The sequence below is a fragment of the Thunnus maccoyii genome, chromosome 9, assembly GCF_910596095.1.
Source record: "Thunnus maccoyii chromosome 9, fThuMac1.1, whole genome shotgun sequence".
Lineage (NCBI taxonomy): Eukaryota > Metazoa > Chordata > Actinopteri > Scombriformes > Scombridae > Thunnus > Thunnus maccoyii.
The window spans coordinates 22,183,111-22,208,001 of record NC_056541.1 but is presented as its reverse complement, the minus strand read 5'-3'; the positions used below and the strand labels follow the sequence as shown (position 1 = coordinate 22,208,001).

At 42.0% G+C, this 24,891-nt stretch overlaps 1 protein-coding gene across 8 annotated transcripts in view; it reads right to left on the bottom strand.

The window, feature by feature from the left end:
* LOC121903502 (ultraviolet-B receptor UVR8-like) overlaps nt 1-24,891 on the bottom strand; it is a 333,525-nt gene that overhangs the window by 17,901 nt on the left and 290,733 nt on the right. For all 8 annotated transcript variants that reach the window (XM_042420598.1, XM_042420604.1, XM_042420599.1 and 5 more), the window contains one exon: nt 3,670-3,707. In XM_042420598.1, coding sequence (XP_042276532.1) covers nt 3,670-3,707 — 38 coding nt within the window. The remainder of the gene's footprint in view (nt 1-3,669; nt 3,708-24,891) is intronic.

Below are 24,891 nucleotides of genomic sequence, written 5' to 3'. Positions count from 1 at the left end.
AATTCATCACATGGACCTGTAAGCCATCGTTGGCAGTGATGTCTCAGAAATGTGATCAAGATTCATTTGAAGCTCTTGTATCTAAACCGACTTTACAAGGTGTGACACAACCAAGGACAGAATAAAAAGAATATTAACTGCAAAAAAAATCTTGACTCCTATGCAAATTGAAGAATGATAAAAAAGAATGATAAAATTAATCACACAAAATTAATAGATCAATGTTATGTTTATAAATGTGCCTTTGATTTGCATTTTACAAAACTCTTTATGAACGCAAATAAAAAAAAAAAATCAAAAAAAAATCACACAATCAGTGTAGCTGGTTATCAACCTAAACAAACAATGTTTTACTAAAAGATTCTGTCTCTCACCTTATATTTCATCTCCACCTCATCACTTCACCTTCAGGTCGCTTTAGAAAAACTTGTGTATGCCTTGTCTAAAGAATTTGTGAGCTGCGCAAATTCTCACCACGCATTCTGTGTTTATAAATACCACTTTATGTGCAGGAAATGGTGTATGCATGGTTTCTGTGCATCTGGCCCCAGGCCTGCTCCTTTATTATTTAACAAGCCTGATGAACCCTCATCATTATAGTACAGACAGGATTGCAATCGACAAGCTGAATAGCCACACTGATCTGAAGCCATACCTCAGACATACATTAACACAGTGGTTCTCAACATCTTTGGTGTCAAGGACCCCCAAATTGACACACATCAGGCCGCGGATCCGTATTTGATAAGATGTAGTCTCAGGGATCCCCATCTGATTAGATTTAGTTATTCCATAACTGTCTATACTGTAGATTGGCAGATTAACAGTGAAGAGTGTGAAACCTGTGAACAGAATAGTCATTCCTTTACATTCTCTCATTGGGCTAACTTCTAGTCAATGAAATAATAGTGAAATTAAAATATTCCCCATTTTTCTGGGGACCCCCTGGAGCCCCCTCAAGGACACCTTGGGGTCCCCGGACCCCAGTTTAAGAACCACTGCATTAATACATGGTGCACCTTTTCACTTCCTAGTATTTAGCCACTCTTAACTACCTTTCAACAGCGTGAAAACACTGGGCAAAAGTAAGAGAGTGTTTCTGTCTTAGCTTCATGAAATCTATTCTTGATATTCTGCGTCAAAATGTTACATGTGACGCATGCATGCTTGACTGCATGTTTTATTATAATGTGTGTACTGATGTCTGTGTGGTCTCAAGCATTTGCATCTGGGTCAGTAACTCATCACTGAAAGAAAATCAGGAAAATAACAGCAGATCTTCATTTTCCCTGCTCACATTACATTCTCCACTTCACATTTTCTCTCACTAACAAACCTTTTTTTCCTGAAAGATTGTTGTTATGAAGTTTTTGCAAGTCATTGATAATGCAGATATACTGTACTAATTTTGCAACTCATCTACTACCACGTACTAACATCATCGGATTTGTAAGAGAGAGTAGTTTTCTTACCTTACTGTCTATCTCGTTATTTAGTCTATTTAGAGCTCACATTAGGAGTCTATTGAATGTTATGTCAATTCAGGTCTCTGACAGGCTGAACTCCTTGATACAACTTCAGCAGGCAGTTGATCCTGTTGTCACACAGCTGACATTTGGAACCCAGACATGACTCTAGACTGCAGATATATTTGTCTGTATTGGGTTTACGCCATCAGTTACATTGACTTGCTGGTTAATTCAATAACCCATAATGATAGTGATAACTCTTTAGATATGAACATTTTACATTTTAATGTGACTTACTAAGAAAGTAAGTATACGTATAAGTGACTGTCTGCTCCGTAAAGCATCTGGTATACCACTATTTGTTTTTCTGCTTGCCTTGATACCACTTTCTATCTCTGTTATGCTGTTACCATATTGATTCTGGCTGTGGCACACACTCTCTGACATCATTCAAATTCTTTCTCACCTCAATCATGTGATACAGCGCCGGCCGGCCGTCTTTTAGTCTCAATAGGAGGAAAACAATGAGATTTCTATCTGTAATACTATTACCAGCCATAATAGGGTTAGAGCTGACTGGGTTTACCTTGGTAAGGCGGCCGAGAACTTTATTAGGTTTAAGACCTTTTGCTTTTCTACTTTTTCTGCTGCTACTGATACATAAGAGACTTTAAGCCCTAGAGAGAGGAGGGTATCAGCTTAGTAAAGAAAAGTTCAAGATGGCCTGCATCTCACTTCTATTCTAGCGACAAACAAAGTGTTATCTTTCAGGTGGTGGAACCTTTCTTATGTTTTTTAACGTGTTGACGGGAGTGGTTTCGGTGTGGCACTGTGTGGCTGATTACAGGGGGAGTCTTAATCAGGTGGTGCAGTCTGCTCGGGGCCCCTGGGGCCGAGAGTGTGCTACATCCTGTCAGACTGCACAGAGAAACAATCAATCATCACAACGGCTCCAAGACAGAGGAGAGAGAGAGGGCAGGAAGATAGGAGAGATGGAGGAAGAGCAAGAAAAACACGGTGGGAAAAGAGGGGCAGGGGGGAGTAAAGGAACAAGGGTAGAGGAAGAAAGGGAGGAGGGAGGAAGGAGAAAAAAGGATGGGAGAAAGAGGACAAAGAAAGAACATGATGAGGGTGGAAAGAAAGAGAGACAGTGTCCTTGCACTGTGACTAACTTGGAGTTATATAGACGTGAGGACGCCTATGAAAATCCAATGAGTCTAGTTAGACTACAAGCTACCCTGCAATGTAGGAGTGCAGTGTGGAAGCCAAGGCCACGTCAAAGCTCATAACAACTGATGTCTAACATTTTCATTGCTCCCCCTGTCTCTCTAACCTTCACCTACATGTTTGTTTCACTGTCCTGGCAAAGCGTCATCCTCACTGTCACGTTGTAAAAGTGATCACATTTTGGCCATGGTTTCAAACGACCTCACAGATAAACACCAAAGCCAGGAGGAAAAAGAATCAGAGAGAGAGGGATTGAGGTGGGCCTAGGTTTTACACTCTCTGGGCTCTGTCTGAGGGCTGTGTAATGATGCGGCTCTTTAAAGAGCGCCTTAAATGAAAGGCCAGAACAATCCTCAGTGACAGGTGGGATTCTTTATCTAACAGAGGAGGAGAGACAGGACAGGGCCAACAGACACACACACACACACACATACACACACATACGCTCATACTTTTGGCCATACACATTCGAAGGGCCATGCACACACATAAACTACAGTAGATTCCACAAAGAGGATTTCCTGCTCTGTCCATGTGAAGCAGAGGAGTAGAAATGGACAAACAGCAGATCCCATAAAGGTGATTTATAGAATTTAAAAAGATGTGCGTTCTTGGCACACCATGAAGGATATTAAGTGCTCGAAGGGAGGGATCGGACACAGATCTCCCGCAAAACCTTTTAATCTCCACTCTGGAAAAAAGGTCATCTCAAAATGTCTCAAAAATGGAAGAAGTCTGTGTCTGTATTTATATATATATATATGTGTGTGTGTGTGTGTGTATGAGAGAGAGAGAGAGAGAGACAGAGAGAGAGAGAGAGAGAGAGAGAGAGAGAGAGAGAGAGAGAGAGAGAGAGAGAGAGAGAGAGAGAGACTAAGAGAGAACTTGTATGATATGAAAAAGCCTGCAGTCCAGTGTTGTTCTAAGTCTGACTCTCCTGGAAGGGCCAAAAGTGGAAAAATGTTTGGCTCACCTCTTGCCCCATCCCCCAGGAGAAGACATTCCCACCATCTGAAAAATTAAAGAGAGAGAGAGAGAGAGAGAGAGAGAGAGAGAGAGAGAGGGAGAGAGGGAGAGAGAGAGAACACAGTAAACCAACAGTCTGCAAACAATTCAAGAGAGGCAACAAATGGGGTTAAAATAGAAAAGAAAAAGAAAAAACAAAAGCAGAGGGAGAGGAGGGAAATGCGCAGCTGACAAAAGTGGCTCAAGCATCATACATCAAGCACTTGTTACCTCTCCCGGTGCTTGTGATTGCACATGACTGCAAACAAGTCAGTGATAAAAATCTGAAGAAAGATGAGACCGATCGGGCTGGCTTTAAAGATCATCAATCACGGCCCTGTAAGCTCAGATATTATTAGTTCAAGTAAAGCTGCACTCTTCCATTTTATGGACATCATAAAAGACTTTGGGGGGGTGGAGGAGATCCCCCAGTGTTTTAACTAGGAGTGGGATGGATGTGTTTGGAAAAGCAGACCGGATGGATGGACAGCTCTAATGTAGTAACACTAACTGAATCACTCACACTGCACCGGGCTCCCCAGGGAAAGGAATGTGGGATGGGAGTGTAAGGCCCCACTTACAATATGTTAGAGTAAGTAAAAGTGTTCGGTGAAAAGGGCTGTGCATGTTTGTGTGGTGTGATATATCCATGTGTGCCGCGCATGTATGAGCTCTTTGAAGTTCGGTGATATATTTTGGCAAGCGCAGATCTTTGGGCTCATTAATTAGTGTTGTACATTTACATGGTGTGACTGGTAAATAGGCGGTTATGAATGTGCATACACACATACGTAGTTGGACGAGCAGGTATAGGGCATGTTGTTTAGTATATCCCCTGGTGGATGTTGCTTTTTTAGAGATCGCAAATGATCCTCCATCTGTCAGATAGTGAGGTCCTATTTTAATCCAGAGACACCTGATTTTAATCAAATCATATTCAAGACATTTGACAGTGAAACTCAGTCTCATGGTCAAATGTCACACATCTCTTCATCTCCTGACAGGTGTTTATTTTATGATAAAGATTATCGAAATTTGTGTGATGACTAATGATGGTTTATAATAATATCCATGTGGTCTTGGTTAAGTTGGTAAAACAATTCATGCTACATTAAAAAAAACACCAGCATTAGATCTGAAATCCAAAGAGTTAAATCATTATGCATTTTATTAAAGTGTGACATCAGCTCGAGACTGTAAAAGCTTCAAGACAAGGTGTCAATATCAACAGGTTTCTGCTGAGAATTTATTTTTTAAATGTATATACTTAAGATAATTTATCCAAGCATTAAGATTTGTCTATTCTCTAATTGATTGGAGATTATATTTATGTGTCTCTTGTCTTGACATGTGTACTTTTACAGGTAATAAACGCATCAATATCATCTGTATTAAAGGGAGGGAAATTATCTTGTCTGAATCTTATTTTTTCAGTCAGCTGTTGACTGCTGAATGTGGAATATCAGTTTTAAAACATTATTAGCCACTCGACAATGAAAACATGTACAGTCAGAAATTTCTCACATTGATCATCTTAATTAATACTGTTTACTCTGAAATATTTGTCAGTCCGTACCACTTCTCCCAGGACAATCTCTCTGTTTACTATTTCATTTATTCCTCACAACTTTTTTTTTTTTCTTTCTTTCTCTCTCTCTCTGCCTGCCAGTGAGGACATAAAGGCTAGTGTGAAGTCCATCACTGCCTGGTGAATAGCTGCCCTTTGTGCCTCAGAACTTAATTCACAAGCTGAAAGGACCCCAGCACTGCCATAGCACCTCTGTGTGCTGCCTGATTGAAAAGAGCTTGCATGTCCACTGAGATGTGCCTGAAAGCCTTCTGTTAGGTTAAATACACTACGTTTGGTCAAGTTTGTGGATTAAAAATGAGACCGACTAACCAGCGAGAAAACATGATTTCAGATTGTAAATGTAGTTTTATACTAAGCTGTGAATATAATCAGTTCTGGTGCCAACGCCGGTCTTGCAGTCACTAAAGTCTGCACTGTTGTCAAGGAAACCTGGCTGTTTTTTCATGGTTGCCTTGACCTTATTCAATATATAGACCCCCTTACCCCTCCGCATGCTACCATTTGAACATACCCAGATCAACATAACTCAGTGTTAGAGCCTAACTTTTCTTTTTCTCTACTGTGGCGTTTCTGACATCGGATGGTTGCGGTGGGCATCAATAACACACCGAGCTCTCTCCCTGTCATTCTCTCTCCTCTCTCGGAGACCTTAGCTAGGCTTGTTAGGCCTGACACTGGCACCCTAGTGAACAAAAGGACTGCACGGCTTAGGGCTGCCCTGGAATGTCAGCGGGTTCACATTTCACATGCAGATGCGTGACCCCAGAGCCCTTTAGTGGGAAGGTGCGCTTTAACCTCACAGAGAAGCAGGAGGAGGGGAGTAGGGGGGTAAGGGGCACCTTAAAGGGAATCTGGGATGGGGGGAAGGGTAAAATATAAGAATGTCTGAGTTTGCACTGCCTGCATCTACTCTTGCTATGTTGCTCTCTATCCCAAAACACTGCTGTACCCTGCTAAACCTCACTCATATACCTTAAAGAATATAATAATTGTCGATATTCTGAAAACTTGTCAGAGCTATCTGCTTTATGTGTGGTCTGTGATGCGCCCCCTCTCTTCCCCTTACTTCCAAATACATAAAAGCATTAACTTTTAAAGTGCATACTTAAGATTTTTCCCCAAATAATTGAAAAAGCACAATGGGAGGGGTTATGTAAGGCAAAAGTACTGTGAGCTCCGCAAAAGAAACTAAAGCTACTGTCATCTGCTCTCTGTAGGCCCAGACAGGCACAGTTTCAACTCAAGGGCTTCACACTTCTATAACTCGTTCTCCTTCCCTTGCTGCTCTCCCTATCTTCACTCTCTCTATACCCGTTTGCCTCTCTATCTCTCCATTGCTCTCGATAGTGATAACTTCAAAGACAACATCTTCTGCAAAAGCATGAAAACTTCAAGCACGTTTGTTTGTTTTGACCCCAAACCCTCCACCTCCAACTTGCAAGTCCTGCAAAATACATGAGGGAGAGAGACCAAAACCAAGGCTGCTTTTTTCCCCCCACCCGCCTGCAACCCTCATTCTTCCATGCGCTTCTGTTGTGTAACTTTTGCAGAATGCAGGTCTGGCATATGACACTGAATCTCCTATGATGACCTCACAAAACTGATGACAAAGTTCAGTGCATTCCTTGTGAGACAGAGGAGTATAAACTTTTCAAACACATTTTATATATTCCACTAAGAAAAAGAAAAGAAAAATCAATACCACACAAACGTGCGTGCACACACACACAGGGAACACGTGCACACGTTTATGCTTCCACACTGACTCATGAAGCTTGGCCTCTGTAGGTGTCTCTAGGTGTAGGTGGTTGAGGACTGGAGTTATGATTTCTTTTTGGGAAGTACAAAAGGGCCTCATCTATCAGCAGGTTGCTGCCTCGAGCCAGGCCTAGATAACAGGGTAATGGAGACTATAAAATCTTATAAAAGATACAGCACAGTGCAAACTACAGCATTGCTAATAGTTTACCCAAGATGACAATAAAGAAAAATCAAAAAGAGAGCAATGAAGTTTATAGTATCCTCTTATTATTTTACAGAAGAAATATGCTTTGATCAGAACAGTATGATTGACCTTGGAAGCACCAAAGTGTGAAACATGACCTGCTATTCACAGACATGATTTCTGCCCTGTTTCTGATTATTACAGCATCAAATCCCTTATTATACCTTGAAAGTCTAACTGAGAGGATTATACTTGGTTCAATGCGATGTTTAAAAAAAAAAAAAAACTTCTTTAAAATTATATTTATTATGTTGTTAACCTGTCATAAAAATGCCATCACAGTCACCTTCATGATTATGGTCAATTTCAGCGCTTATTCGAGTCAGAGATTCTATTCTGCAAAGAGATTAATCTATATTCATGTCAGAGTGCTTCATTGTTTATCTGTGTAGTCAACACCGTGTGTGTGTGTGTGTGAGAGAGAGAGAGAGAGAAAGAGAGAGTGTGTGTGTGCTCTGTGTTTAGCAGTTCTGCCCTCTAATAGATGAGACATCTATAGCATCCACAGCAAGGCCAGGGGAGCAAGGGAGCAATCCATAGGCCTGCGTAGCCATGGCAACTAAACAAGGAATAGGCTAGATGTCAGGCGAGCATGGCTAAATTACCCATTAGAGAAAGCAGGAAGGGGAGAGAGGGAATACTGGTCAGGGCACAAGAGGCTAATGGGGAGATAAGATGGCCAACATATAGAGTACACACACACAAACACGCACACACACACTTAAAAATGCACGCACACAAAATGATGGGAAAACAGCCAGGGGTTGTCACATAAAGGTGCAAGAGCAAACACATTCTGAAATAGGAAAATACAATTAAATGTGTAAAACCTCTCACAAAGACACACATACAAACACAAGACAGAGAGAGAAATGGACATCCACATGCTCATGTCTTAATACATACATAAACAAGCACGCACACGCACACACACACACACACACACGCAAACAAATGCAAAACCACATGGGCGCACACACACATGTGTACGCATACACACAAGCATACAAAGGGCACAAAGAGAAGACAAAATGGTTTTAATAAAGACACCCTCTTGGAGAGGTTGCTTGTGAATGTGAGCGAGATATATTTATAGGAATCCTCCTGTGAGATCATCTCCGCTCAGTCTCAAATTCATGCATGAGAGCGAGAGAGTGAGAGAGAGATTGTGTTATTGCCTGTTTCCTTCATCCTAATCCTTGATGCATGCCTACTCTTTGAGTCTATACTAATGAATAAAAGAATAAAGAATTAATCTGTGTAAGCATTGAAACCATTGCATGTGTGAAAAGGTAAATGGGTATTGGCCTGATGGTATGCCCCTGCTGACTTAATTCTCTGTAATTCTACACACACACACACACACACACACACACCTTTAAGTATCCAAACAAGTCACATACTCACACTGATCAACACACCCTGTGCACACACACACACACTAACACAAAACACCGCCACATGCACTCACTGACACACAACCCCTCCACACACAGAGCCAGGCAGGCAGGCTCCTCCTGACTTTAATGCTGCACATTCATTTGCATGCGCCATAATTAGCGTCAGGCACACAGAGGCTGGTCCTGGGGGAGCTCTGTGATAACCGCTTCCCCTTCTATTAGGGCTCTCATTCCAAGAGTGTCAGACATTGCACATCTTCATTGTCGGGCCTGCAGCACATCGGCTCAGTGGAACCTCTGCTGCTGTAGCTACTGCTGGAGCATGCAGGAGGAGAGGCAGGACGGTGGGGACCAAGGGGCTGCAAGAAAGGTGGATGATGCTAGACTCTGGAGGGTGGGTAGATGGAGGAAGACAGAAAACAAGGACTGAGAGATGTAAAGAAAGAAAAGGAATAAGGTAATAAGTTTGGAACACAAAGAGAAAGAGAGAAACAGACAAAGAGAGATAGCGCACGGAAAAGACAGTTGCACATTGTGCAGCAGACAGACAGAGAGACAGACTGGACAGAGGTAATGAATGCAGTTATTAAATTGTTTCAGCTGCAAAGAGGTCTATTCTTATGCCATTATAAAGGGAACAATTTATCCCCACTGATCGGCCCTGTCTCCTTTCTCCTCGCTCACTTTGATCTGCCAGCATATTGCCTTGATGTGTCCTATTCAATAGCGAATCTGGGGCAATTTTAATGCTTTTGTACCTCGCCACCGCTCCACTTCTCCCTCCCTGTTTAAAAATAGCTGTTAATTATAAGTGCAGTTTAAATGTCTCTAGTGACCCAGAAATGCAGGTTGGAGTGAGAAGAAGGGATTGAGCATCTCCAAGTTTAAAAAGAGCGAGACACTATTTCTTTCCCTCTTCATCATGCTTCATCTCTCCTTTCTCCTCTCACCCCCCTCCCACTTCTTTGTCTTCTCCATTCTCCTCCCCCCAATTCTACTTCTCCATTTCTTTAGTGTTCATCCACATTTCGTTTTCTCCATCTCTCGCTCTCTCTTTCTCCTCTGTGGCGTTTGTTCAGCTCGGCGGGAGTGCGCAGGGCTAGAGGATAGGGGATTCGGTTCTTTCTCTCCAACACACGAGAGAACTGCAGCGAGACATCGGAGACCATGGCTGTGAAACCGCTTCAGTCTGCAGATTGTATGTGCGTCACACCGAGTCTTTGTATCTCTCTCCTCAACTTCCTCCTCTTATGCAGCCGCAGGAGTGGGATGTTGAAAGGAAAGGCATGTGAAGGTGCGCTAGGTAGCGCAGTACGAGGCAGAGGCACAGAGTATACCTGTGGGGAAGAGAAGGGGCTGTGCAGGGACCTGAGGTGTGCACCCGGGGGGTGCAGTGTTATAAATAAAGCATTAGCCTCTTGAAGGGAACAGAGATGTGAGGGGCTGTCTCTGCAGCTCTCTTTTTCCCACTAACTCTAACTAACAGTTAACCCGCAGGCATGTACATGTACTCTTTCATCGCTGAGGAGGTACATGTAACAGTACAAAAAAGTCAAAAAGAGGTAAACTGTGGGACTCTCTTTTGTCAAAATCTGGGCACTTGTCTTTATGTTGGTGAAGTTTGGAGGGAAACTTTGATCATATCGGAAGTGGCTGACATAACCAACTGAAATCCGACATTTGATATAAAACTGTTATGTGTTTAATACAGTGGCAACCTGATATATGCGTCTATTGTAAAATAAAGTTGAAAAAGTGACCAACATAGTATAAAGTAACAGAAAGGAGTTAACACAACTTTTTTAAGTAAAAAAAAAGTATAAAACTGATCTTCTGCTCTTAAATTTCATGTGAAAATATCACACATTCCAATGTGGAAGCATCAGAGCAACACATGATACTGTGCAGATGACATTTTTCTAACTGCTTCTGTCTGTTTATCTTGTGCTGTAGTGTGAACTGCAAACGAGATGCAACTTAAAAGTGGGCCAGATTCAAAATCATGATGTTGCAAGGACATGATTTGTGTGCAGCACCTTGAGCCCCTTTGACACCAGTCGTGTGACATCATTTTAGGTTTCATGGCCTAACACTGCGTTCCTGTGTTCAGTAATGTACTGACAGTACTGACCTTACAGTGTTCTGTTTGCTGATCTGTTTGGCTTCAACTCAGTGAAGGGAGGGAGACATTAGAACACTTCAACCATCACATGGCTGAGGGAACATTTGTGATTATTATATTGTTTAAAACACTGATGTTAAATGATAATTTAGCTTAACAACATATTGTTCAATTAGCAGACATGATTGTCGCAAAAACAGTAATGTGCTTATGATAATCAGACATTGCATATGGAATTCAGATTCTATTTAATCATATGTTGAGAGTTATGCTCACTTTATTGTTTACACAAATCCTGGTGCAAACAATGACATGAAACTGATTAGCAACACTCAGAGAGGAGGAAAGAATATGAGAATACGGAAAATTGCTCTAAGCCAATCAACTACTCTGCTCCCTCAACTAACACCCTTATCTCATTTTTTTTTTTTCCCCATTCTCAAGGTGTACATGCCTAAACCTGTCACTAACCATTTGAAATGCTACATAGCTGTGTGCTCTTTCACTGAGGGAAGTGATAAGGGTTTTTTTTCTGTCTTTTGGATCAGTTGCAAATATAAGACCAATAAAATATCTAAGGTCTTCCTTTACTCCCGGCAGTTTTACTGGATTTTCAGACAGCTTGTAGCTAGGTTTATTTATGAATGCAGCTATACCAAGATTTCTATGGGTGGACATATGCTAACCTCAGCACATTGTAACCTGCACTATTAGCCTTAACTAAAAATTAATATGACCTCTGTGTGTCTCCACTGGCTGCCCAGGCAATGATATACAGTATGTTCCCATCAGTACCCGTGGTCTGGCCTGACAATGGAAATATGTACAGGAGATGACTGAGCAGTGCTGAAACAAGCACTCAGTTCGGGACCACTCATTCAAAGCGGGCAAGCACTTGATAGATAAATGAGAACAATGTATTGGTTTGTCCACAGGCGTGGCGACATTGACAGAACTCATAAAACAAAGTGTTAATGCTGTCCTTGGTGAGAAAGGGATGATAGTAAATAAAATGTTATCTAGTAGCCGTGTGAGATGCATCTTTTAACATTACCATCGCCTGCGGAAACCACACAAGTGGTAGCTATTGAAAGCTACTCTTTTCAACTGATTCTGGAAAACAGTCAAAGTAACAAGGCTCCCACTATAACATGAGCTAAAGGATTATTTTATTGTAAACATGTAAAGAGTACAGTACTCATAAATCAAAGGTCATCCTGTTGCAATATCTTTTGAGAGTCTAATGGTCAGTGTGTTAATTCTTCTATAAATGTCCACAGTCGTCCACTTGACAGATGGACCTAACATGTTTGTTCCTAAAAGTGAGCTGCATGGGCAGCTCAGTAGTTTGATGTCTGATATATAAGTCAGATTTAATCTGTGATGTACCTCATGAAAGCATCATTATCTGAAATAATTTGAAATTTGATTGGATTCATTTGGCAATTCAACGAACCATGAATAGTCTTGACACATATGCGAAGTAAGTTTTCATATACTGTACATCTTTTGTTTATTTACAGCAAATTTCTTTGCAGTGAGTACTCCAACCTTGAAAAATGCCAACAGCAGACAAACACAAATTTATGCCAATATAGTTGAAATTACATTACATCTTTAATGCACACAACCTAAGAAATGTCCCTACAGAGACCTGAGATTGGAAGAGAGCTAAACAAGGGGAAAAGAGAAAGAAATGAGATGAGCACAGATGACAGTGTAGAGATGGGAGTAAGAGATGTGAGTTAATGACCTTGATAAGACCAGGGACACGGAGGGCCTGAGGAGAAGACGTGATGTGTTGCCGTGACAGCAGTGTAGTAGTGCTGGTGACAAGAGGAGATGAGGAAGCTGCACTTCTTGGCTGGTGTTACACATTGGTGTTGTTGTTAGCCAGGGGCATCTAGGGGGATTGTGTGTGCGTGTGTGTGTGTATGCGTGTGTGTGCTTGTGTGCTTACAGAGCGAGGTACGAAGACATCCCGGTCGAGGCCTTGCATGGTGACAGAGGCTGATACCAATCTAATGAGATAAGAAACGTATGCAAATGAACCTGGCCACAGTTCACTCTAATCAGCTTAACGCCCCGATAGATATCAGCTATCTGTGGCATCGTGCGCACACACGCACAGACAAACAGGCTCTCAGAAGTTAAAACAATCAGTGAGAGGATTTGCCATGCCACATGTAAATACACAAATACACATCAACAGACCCACTCACACATACAGTACATCAACAATCACAAGTCGAATTAGTTCTCACACCTGTAAACTTGCAAGAATCTATAAGCATGCAATTAAGCGTATGTACAATCAACAGTGTGCACACATATATTATACATGTGAGCATTCCTACATCCACATACTCTGCATAGCTATAAACACAATAGCTTAGTGGAGGCTACTGTGTATGGGTTATTCCACACTTGGGGTCATGTCTTTGACAAGCTAAACACTGAATAAGGACCAGGGGCCCCAGCAAAGGAATGTAGCATTCCTGAATGTAACAGGGCAATGTCTGACTAGAGCCTAACAGGCAGTAAAAAGTGACAAGTAAAGGTCCCTAGGGAATTATCAATGCTGTCAATCAATATGCCATTAACTAACAGTGTAGATCTTGTGGATTTTTACACCACAATTTTGTTGTATTTCAAGTAGAAAAAGACCAAAAACCAAACCAGAAATACATTTATTACTGCTCTGTGATGCAAAATCGACACTGCTACTTTTTATGTCACACAGGAATTAACTGCAAATAGCATGTTTTTTGGGCTTTTCAAAAAAAAAAAAAAAAAGGGGATACACTCGAAATGATGTCTCAGTGAAAAGACAGCCTGGTGCAGAGTGTCAGGGTGTCACTTTAAATGGCGTGTGGACACCAGGCAGAGGGGAAAAGTCGTGCCCCAGCTGTACTCTTCAACACATCTCTCTGCGGCTATTATTATCGGTGGGAATCCAGGGCATCCTACATGGTCTGGGGGCAAAATGGTGACCACCAGTAAAGGACTGGCCCTGGAATAACACAGCTGTCCTTCATACAAACCGTCCACTAAGATTTGCTGAATCCACGAGCATGTATGGAAGAAGTTCTTGCAATTCTTCCTCTGTTCACATAAAGATCCGAATATCTTTAATTTGTCATTTTAGATTCTTGATGTAGAAATGTGTTATCCCCTGTGACAAGCACAAACACATGTCATTCTGATACACTGCTTGTTATACTGCATCTTTTCTTGTGCGATGACACTTGATGAGGAAATTTAATTGGCTCTTACATAAATTGAACCTGTGACTGTCCGGCTAATTATGCAGTGGTGGTGGATATAAAATGTTTTAAAAACCCATTGTTGCTGTTGACTGCATGAGTGTGTGTGACAAACCAAATGGATATGTCAACAGGTGCAATTTAACGATGAACTTATTAATTTTTTATACTCCTGCATTTCATGTCTTCACACACTCTCTCTTTTGCTCCCTCTCTCTTTCTGTTCCTCACCATGTATCTCTGCCTCTTGGATCTCTCTCTGACATTTACCACTAAGCTACCTATTTCAGTCGACCTATTCTTAAGCAAAGCTAGGCCAAGACATCTTTATGGAAATCACCGCTCTGGGTGTGTTGATTTGCAAAGGGCACGGGAGCTGTTCAGGTTGGCCTTACCCTCTCTAAGGTTATACAGAGAGAGATGGAGATAGAAAGACAGACACCGACTTCGACAAAGACAGACAGTGACGTAGAGGAAGTGAAATAGAGAGCACCTTGCTATAACTATATTGGTTGGCTCCAGTATGTTGGCGCCCATCTTATCTGGCTCAGGTCCCACACAGCATTCATCTAATGAAAACCTGGCTGGCTGGCCGGCTGGCTGTCTCATCAAGGCCCATTGCCAAAGGTTCCTCTCCCCTGCATCAAAGTCACTCTGCTTTAATGTAGCTTTTATCAATGGCCAAGTAAAAGCAAATAACTTCACTGAAAATTTGAAAGAAACCATAAAAAGAAATTTAAAGCACAGATGAAGGGAGAGGACTAGTAATTCTTTAGGGGCACTCAGGTGGACTTATTGTGGTAACAATCAAATCAGAGAAAGGATGTTTATTATGCATTCACTGCTGCGTGCAGACACTAATACAAGCGTTATTCTTCTAACACACACACACAGGGATGCACAGGTAATGCATACACAGCCATAGAAATGCAGACACGCACATATAAAGGCATTAACTACTGCTTATAGTACACATAGTACAAGTATGTTTCATTGCTGTCCCGCTTTGAAAAATCCCCAAGTGTCGCATTACAGTAGACTGCTAAAACTGTGTTGGCTGGTGATAGCTCAGAGACACAGCCAGACTAGTAGCAGCCAGTCCCCCAGTGGATGACTGGGCTCTGGATATGAGCTCAGTCACTGTAACAAGTCCCACTTAGTCACTGGCTCTATAGTGGGCTCTCTCTACATAGGCTCTCTATGCAAACAGGCCACTTAAAAACACCATTACCAGGAGATTGCTCAAGCCTTAGTAAGCAATTCTGAAGTTGTGTGAGTGAGAAAGGGTGAGAGGACAAACGATACAAGAGAGGGGTGAAGAATGGATAAGGGGGCTACAAAAGGAGAGGTTTTCTGATGAAGGTATTTATAGCACTATAGAGTAGACTCCTAATTACAGGAAAATATAAGTTACTTGTTTGGGTGACGGTTGACACGACTAATAACCACATGATTTGAGAAGGTGAAAAAGCCACAGAGCAAGAATGATGCTAGTGTTTAGTGTGTTGAATTGTTACCCATTTTGTCTGGTAGCAAAATCTCTGTTTTTAGCTTTTAAAACTCATGTATTTTTGTTGGAGCATAAACAGTCAGACAAAATGTCCCCTGACTCCAAATGCATTTGCATTTGAGAACAGTGCTATCTGTGGGTTCATGAGAGAAAGCCTGAATACGTGTTTAACCCAGATGAGTCACATGCTGACCCATAATGTCCTATCTTCACCAGTCAGTCCCTCCCTCCCCGTCTCACCCCTCCGATATTACTTCCCCCACCCATCTGTCTCTCATCCCTCTCTCACCCTCTTTCCATTACTCCCATTCCTATCTCACCCGCTTCCCATCTCTCTCTCTCGTCCAGCCTCTCATCACTTGTTCATAACTTCACAGCAGTCGTTAGGCAGAGTCAAATTTTCCATCAAAGAGACCAAGAATTGATATTTTTAGGCAGGGGCTCGCTCGGCCTTTGAGCTGCCTTTCCACTGAGAATAAACCACGTCCAAACATTAATGCATGTTACACAGAAGAGGGCATGAGGTAAGTCTTTCTCTCCCTCTCCTCTCTTTTTTTCTCCTTCCTTGTCTCTTTTTCTTTCTCAAGGGGTAGTTGCACCATGACTGCACAATAAATGTATGGGTGTACCTCCTGCCACCTTCACTGCCCCCTTGCTGTCCTATGGATCTGTGTCAAGCGAGAGAGCAGATTGGGAGTGGGCATGGGTGAATGCCAAAGTATTCTGGGAAAGGCTCCAAAGAACATATTTGTTGAGTAGGGAAGAGAGCGGAAATGGCCTGGTGTCTGAAGGGAGGTACGATTGAGAAAGTTGGGTGAAGCAAGGGTGAGAAACACAGAGTGAGGCGTTAAGTTGAGTCACTAGGTGAAACTGAGGTGGATGAGGGAAAGGGAGGGCTGTTTTCGTGTGAAGACTGACTCATCACTTAGGAAAGGTGGACATGAGGAAAAGGGGTCATGACACCAAATGGGATCACTTGATGTGCAGATGATGTTGAGGAAACTTTCTAACACTGTTATTCCGATGCTTGTGATCTGTTTCAATAGGATAGAATAAGTTTGGAATATACCGTTATTTCTAAATAACCGATAAACCAGCTGATTGCTGAAATCATGAGAATTCGTGGCTCAAAACAAAACAGGGCCATTGGCCAGAAAAGAAATCCTTCAATAAAAATGATAACATCTATTCTGATGTTGATTTCTAAATCAGAAATGTGGATTTGATGTTCTAGGAAATAAGTGAATCATTAAGAAATATATACACTATATACACAATGTTGGTACGCAATGCAATTCTCTACAATTTACAAATTTTAAATGTTTATTGCTACATTTTTCAACCGCATATAATTGAGGGAATATGTAATGTTTCAGGGTTTATGTAACTGTAACAGTGTCTTTGAATGTGACTGATACACAACATTGTCCACAGTAGCCACCTGTTGATATACTGTGTGTGTGTGTGTGTGTGTGTGTGTGTGTGTGTTCCATGTTATGGAGCTGGCATGTGACATGCCATACTCCAGTGCCAGAGGTTTTGTGGGGTCAGTGATATTTCACACACTTCCTGGAAAATGAGTGACCCTGGAACAAAACAAACTGCCTGTGACAGTGTGGCCTTTGGACATATTTTTTTGATTAGAGCAGTTCTTTTAAAAACAAATATTATCAGTAAATGTGTATTTGTTTTCAGCTATCGGCCTCATGACTATTATGCAATAACCAACTCTTGGCCAGCTGAATCAATTCCAAAATGTATTTTATCATTTGAAAATGGCCACTAGTAATATCTTGGATGTCACACTGTGGCCAGTTATTACAAGAGAGAAGAAAGGCAGAGGTGGAGGGGGCCTTCTTACACAGCCAACACCGTGACCTCTAAAGATGACAGTGAAATAGCGAACCTACTTGACAAATGCCATCATGTGAAAAGTATGTTTCAGCTCTATACTTCCTCATGCTGCTGTAGCTAAACTCTGAACAGGATGTGTGTTCGCACACCTCGCAAGGTCAGAAAAGCAACATCAAACAGATTGTTGAGTCCTTGTGGGATCAGGCTTTCTTTGGCTGTCTTTTGTCTTCTTTTGTCACACACGCACACACACACACACACACTTGAAAAGGCACTATGAAAGTGCTCAGATATGCAGCAGATGCACAAAAATAACACAAAGACACATGCACAAAACTCATAAACACCCTCATAGACACTCGACTATGTTAAAAAGTGGCATATGTACACATGTAACCCCCTAAAACACACATACATAACCCCACATCACACACATGCACATACCATGTGCACTAGCTGGCATGTGGGGGTCATGCATAGCACATAAACTGGAAGCGGCACCTTCATGTAAATTCTTCCCTCTTGACAACTGAGCATTCTCATAAGCTCCAGTAGTCAGCTGTCTACTGCATTCTCCAAGGGGCAGGCATGACATTATGTTAATTTAGGGGGCCTCCTAGGTGTGTGAGTGACTTTGTGTAAGTGTGTGTTGGTGTCTTGATGCATGTGTGTTTTAAAGGTAATGATGTACTATGCCAATATGTGCCAAAACAATAGCATGAGAAATATAAAATAATTACACACTAACTGTATAAATTATGCCGAACAGCAAACTTGACTTATAATTTTATATTCAATTACATGCCTGTTGTTCCCCTTGCAAATGTGTGTATTTATTCATCTCTATCAATCTAGTCCCCACTGAGGCTACAAATAGACGTGCAAAGTGGCTCAATCCCTGTTGAATGTTTGTCTAGGGAGATGGATTATAGCAAAACGGACATCTCCGTGCCACAGGGCCGGTCCTGATACCCCCATAAGCCTGGCATTTCCTGCCCTATGAGAGCCCTAATTAAGAGGGTGCTGGACAGCATCAGAGCCTGAATCCCCCAGACCTTCATGTGGCTTTTGTTCAGCCTGGAGACAAGAGGCTATAGGAGTAGACAACATTAACAGCTTCATATAAAAGAGCATTCTAGCATGCAACTGACTCTGAGAATATTTGTGCGGACGTGCCTTTGTGAACACACCTTCCAGTGTCAGGAAGGGGTTATGGACAAGCCTCTGGCCCTCTCACCCCCTCACACTCCACTTTTTAACCTCAGCTTTGAATACAATGATTCATATGGAGAGCCATACAGTGCCTTACAAGGAGCAGCATAGGGGAGGGCAACAATTAGTCTGTTAGTAAACAAGTCCGTCAGTTACGATCCCTCGTCCCCGCCTCGGTGCTTAGATCGCCCCGCCTAACCCAGGAGGGGGTGCTTTGTAAGAGAAGGTGGAGATTGTCAGACCACTTGAGCTCCACTTCAGAGTGCAGAGAGAGGGAGAGCAGTAGGACTCCACTCTTGGAACTTGTAAGAGTTACCATGAGCACTTCAGATCACATTGCAGGACAGAAGAAAATTTCTGAATTTCAGGAACGCACATGCTCAGATGTTTTTATGTGGAAAAAAGAAAAAAAAAAATTAAATATCCATGCAGTAAAAGAACAGGGAGTTAATGTAAGATGGCATTGCAGCGGGGTAAAAAAAACAACTTGTAGGCTGAATTAATGAGGAATTCAGCAGAGTGATGCCTGATTCCTGACGGCTCTTTATTGCCCTGGTGAAAAGTCAGTGGCAGGTAGAGAGAAGAAGAGATTAAGGTAGAGCTGGGACAAAGGCCATCTCCATCAGTGGAATACTATGTTTTTTCATCAGCGTCTTTGTGTTGCTGTCAGCCTGGCATTGGACATGTGTGTGTGTGTGTGTGAGTGTGTTCGTTCATGTGTATGTATGTATAGGCCTGCCTGCATCGTGTGTAAGTGTGTGTGTGTGTGCAGTGCTGAAGTGAGAGCATAGGGCAGGGAGGGCAGGGGGTTCAGGGAAGCGTAAGGTAATCCTTTAAGTGGGAGACTTTAACTCTTTCAGAAAGTAAACAGCCAAGCAGTTGAGGGAGTATTGTCATTGGGTAGTATTACAGGACTGCAAGAGTGCCCTGGGGCACCGTGTGTGAGTGACTTAGGGAAGCTATGTGTACGTGTGCAGCAGGGAGGGGTAGTGTGTTTGTGTGTGTGTGTGTGTGTGTGTGTGTGTGTATGAACCTCTAAAGCCATGTCTCACGCTGGCTGCAGCCTTGAACAGCTCCGTGGCAGGGAAAAAGCGAGCAGATGCCTCTTCACTGGGGTGCATCGGGCCACCAAATTGGAAATATCACTGATCATGTCCCAATTCAATTACAGGCCACCAACTGATGCATAACAGAATCTGTTTGTATGTGCGTGATTGGGTGTGTCCTTGAATACATATGTGTGTGTGTTATGTGTGTGCGGGCATGCGTAGCTGCCGTGTTAGTGTTCCGGGGTTAAGGGGGAAGGAGGATGACCCCGCACAGCTGACGGTCAGTCATGCAGGACAGAACAACACAATAACACTCTTGTTAACCAGGACATGGCATACCTCCCACCTGTTACCCCGAGAACCACACACAGGCAGACACATGCTTGCACATGAATAGACACACTCACACATGCACACACACATACATACATTTTTTTTTTTTTGGTACATGCATACACCCCATACCAGGTTGCTTCCCCGCGATGGCTCATTTGAGGCGTCTGCTTCCTTCATTTAGCAGCACATCCATTTATCTCTGAGGCTGTCGGGGAGGTTCTCATCGCTTAGCCCACTTCCTGTCTGTCTGTCTGCCCTTAAACACTGTAAACAGGCCTCTCAAACTAACGTGTTTAGTCTGGATCAGGAGAGGAGCAGAGGGTGCACACAGGGCTTATGGATACACTGGCATACTAGCACAATAGTGTATCTTGAGGCAGAAACAGAAACAAACAGCAATTTGTTGCTCTGGCTTTCAAAATACTATTACACACACACACACACACACCAATGTACACAGTATTTTGTTAGCACCTCAATCCAATGTATCCAGAGAATGTAAATTAGATTTGTCTGTAGCTGAAGTCAGCAAATCCTGATTTCTCTTCCAGATGTCAGATGTGTAAGCATCCTTTTAACAAGGAGGCAAACACTGTTTGAGTTGTCACAGGCGTACTGTGTAATAATGTAAGCTTAGAGATGCATACATTAATATGCTGATTTTAAACGTGTTGTAATTCATGGCTTTTGGCAACTTTCATACCAATAAAGCTCACTGAATAAAAAGAATAATAATTTGGTGAGTTTGAAGCAAATGAAAGAAAAAGAAATGACATCAGGAAAGGGTGTGGAACAATGGGCCGCAAAAATCAAATTCACAATGGCAGACCAACATCCAAAATACTTTTCTGCGTACTTGTGTGTCTCACACTCTTTCCATAAGTGTGTTAGTGTTGCCCCATGCCTATTAAAACAGACCATTTCATAGTTCTCAAGCTATAACTCAGCAACTTTTGAAAAACAAAAATAAGCTTACTCTGCCGTGAGGGGTCACAGATACATACACTTGTTTGTACCCTAACTACATTACATTTATCATTCTGCAATGTTATTACAATATTTATGTGTTCTGTGTGACAGTATATTCAAATCCTCCCTTTGTTTAGACAGCTCAGCCATGGGAAACACTGTGTAGACTAAATCTATACAAGACGGAGACATTAACCCTCAGTGAGTGAGTTAGTGAGTGATTGAGTGGGTGAGTGAGTCCTTCAGTCAGTCACTGATAAGACACAAAGATGGATCCTGACCAAATATGGGTTCAGTGACCACCAATTAACAACTGAGACAGGAGAACATAAGAAGACGTGGCCACCCAGAGATGAGCGAAGATGTGGTCACTATAGGTCAGGGGATGTACAGACATGAACATGAGAGTAAAAGCTTTTCTTAACTATATGATTAAAAACATCTGGATTGTCATGGGTGAGGGAACATCAGGCCATGAAAGTCGATATGCCACATTCTAGTACAGAAGTAGACGCTCTGAATAACTTTTTCGTTCATCTGCAAACTATATATTGAATAATATTGTTACGTCAACAGGTACGTTACAGCCTGTCTCAAAGCTTCTATACATATACTTCCTTAAGATCAGCCTTTTATTTTTTGTTACTAAGTTTTAACAACTTTTTTCATGTTTGGATGCAATTTTTGATATTTAGCGGTCTTGCACTTCCTTCATTTCGGTCAGATTATTTCAGAACATTCATGTCAATTAATTTCATTTGGAAAAAAATGGAATTGAGTGAGCGAGCAAGCGACTGAGTGAAAACGAAATGACGCAGGGGAGGGGGAGGGTGTTTGTGTGTGGCGGGCTGGGGCAAAGGGGCGCGAAACGGGGAGCAAGTGAAAAACAAATTCACAATGCCAGCCCAACTTCCAAAAGTGTGAAAATCTCTATAAACCCATCAGCTCCAATAACAGGCAAGACTGAATAGATGAGAAACAGAGGAGGCGGAGAGAGAGGCTGAGCAGAGCTACAGAATGAACTGGCCTCCCCCATTCACTTTTAAATTTCCTCCTCCACAGTCCCCTGCACACTGTTAATTACTGGCCAGGCATTCCCCTGCCACCTTTTCACACATAACAAGCGCCCCATCCAGACCCACCACTGGAATATGCCTGCAGCCTAAGGATCAAGACCAATTATGGCCCTAAACTGGACCTATTTCTGTTTAGCCTAAGGGGGGCACAGAGGGTGTTAAACAAGGAGAGGAGGGGAGCAGAGGTGGTGGAAGTGTTATTTTTCCCACAACATAAATGTGTCTGTTTATTTCTGTGTTGCTTGCTGAGTTTACTGCTAACTGTAAAATAACAAAATATAAAAACCTGGTAAACCAACATTCCATTAAACATAAAGAGATCGGTCACATATTATATTTAAACAGACAGATACATGCTTGTATTTACACACAGTCAAACAGAGACGCACACACACACACAGTGGTGTTGCTGAAAAGTATTCAGCAGAAGGCCAAAAACTGACACTAGACCTCTAAGCTTGGACTCATGTTTGGTATTTATCCAGCCTATCTTGTAGTTGTGCTGCAGTGATGATGGATAATCAATTAACAATGTAGGTATGAAAAATGAGGATAGAGAAAAAGAGGGGGGGGGGGGGGGGGGGGGTAGAAAGTGGAAAGGGAAGTGGAGTGTTATATTGGACAAAAATACATAAGCCTTCATGAAAATATTGTTTTTGTCTGTCAAGACAGAGGATAGCATGCACACACACGCACACACGCACACACACACACACGCAAATCCGTAGGTGGATATACCAACATAAAATATATGTATAAATGCACACATGCACATCAACAAGCACACACACATTCGAATTACAGCTCTGAGAAGCCATTAGTTTCCTATATAAGCAGACCCGCTGATGAAAGCTCATAAAGGTGGCTATGTAAATAAAACAAATGAAAAGCCCAAGCTTAGAGGTGAGGGGGAGAAAGAATGAAAGGGACCCTCAGGGATCTATTGTTTGTGAAAGGCTGCTCCATTTACTCTCGCCACTGGAGAAGTGAGCGGTGCCATCATGGAGGCATTACCTAGCATCTTCTAATGGCTGAAAAACACCACACCCAGCATCAGTCTCATAGCTCACTAACTTTAAAAAAGGTGAAGGTAAGAAGATGTAGGTGTGAAGCATGCATGCAGCGAGGCTGCGACCCTCTCAAATGCTACTGTATGCATAAGACACATATGCAATAATGCTTCACCTATTATATGTCTTATCAAGAGGATTTCACACTTTCCTCACAGTGTGGAAAACATCAAACGGTAATGAACTGGTTCAGAGCTAATAGAGGAGAATGTGACCCTCCTTGTACCACTGAATACATAACTTAAACAGGTGAAATATTTTCTTCACTTTTTTATTTTGATCACTCTCATTTTTGATATCTCATCATCTAAAACAAAGAAGCCACTGAGATATAAGTTAGCTAATGGTGTAATAACTTGTACAGATGCAGTAATATTACTTGTGAGGAAACTGAAAACTGGAGCAAAAGGTCAAAGAAAGTAAAAATAAACATATTTTGCTAACCTACACTTTATAATATATATTTTGATGAGAAAAAGTCCCCCTCATAATAAAGCATTTGTAGTGGTATGAATCAATTCACACTAATGATATATATGTGTTCACATCACATATATGTTCACTTGATATAAAACTTACAATCTCTGTGTTTCCACAGACGTCTAAATGAAAGACATCATTCACAGTATAAACTGACTTGGGGTGATAAGTCAAATATGATGTGAACATGAGCCAGTGCCAAACATGTAACACCGTACCTATTCTCTGAACTGCACTTTTACCATAAATGGGTGTAAGCAACATAAAACATTCACATTGAGAGGATAGCATATCCCCAAGCTATGACTTTCATCATATATGTGCACAACATATGAAATCAAGAACTGGACCAATGTTTTTCTGTTGCTATAATATTTTTAGCATCTAGTGTTACCGTGGTTTAAAGTCCATCAGTCACATGTAAGTGGGTGCTGAGAGACCCAACACCCAGAGCTTCATGACTTCATGTTAGTATAGGGGCCAAAGCAGGACTAAAACATGCTTTCATCTCTGAGTCAGCTCAGTTGAGTGTACATGGACCCGGAGGTTAAGAGTGGCTCAAAAATCACTGCCTCAGCCATATTTCAAAAAAATCAAATGAGGAAAAAACCAATGTTTTAATGTGTAATTGAATCAGAAAAGAATAAGAAACAAATGTATCATCGACCTAGATTATTAGGTAACTGGATCTATGAAGTTAAGTGAAAAGCCAAGCCAATAATCTGTTGACTATATCTGATACGTGGATCCCAGTAAAGGTCTGATAGGTGAACAGAACACATCCAACAATCGGTGGGAGCAGCAGATAGTGAGAAAAATGGGCTTCTGTACTTCCTGTGACATGACCGTGCTTCTCATGGTGCGGCGTTTAGCATAAACAGATGAGCTAATCTGAGCTGTGGATAACGCACCTGCCTCATTCCACTAAATAAATAAGCCCTGTACCCCAGTCCTCCTCCCTCTGTGCCTCTCCCTCTACACTTCCATCCCTCCATCCCCTGCTGTGCCACTGCTCTCCATTTATTTCTGCTCTTCTCCATCAGTCGAGTAGATGGAAAGAGGGAACGAGGGAGAGTAAAAGTGGAAAAAATAGAAAAGGGCTCATATCATCGGTGGGCCAAAGGTGAGTCGCCTGGGGAGGCAGCGGGAATGAAATTCTCCCAGTCCCATTTTACCAGCCATTCAAAGCACATTACTCTGGAGAAGGGGAAACTTATAAAGCCCCTGCACTTGAACACATTTCTGTGTGT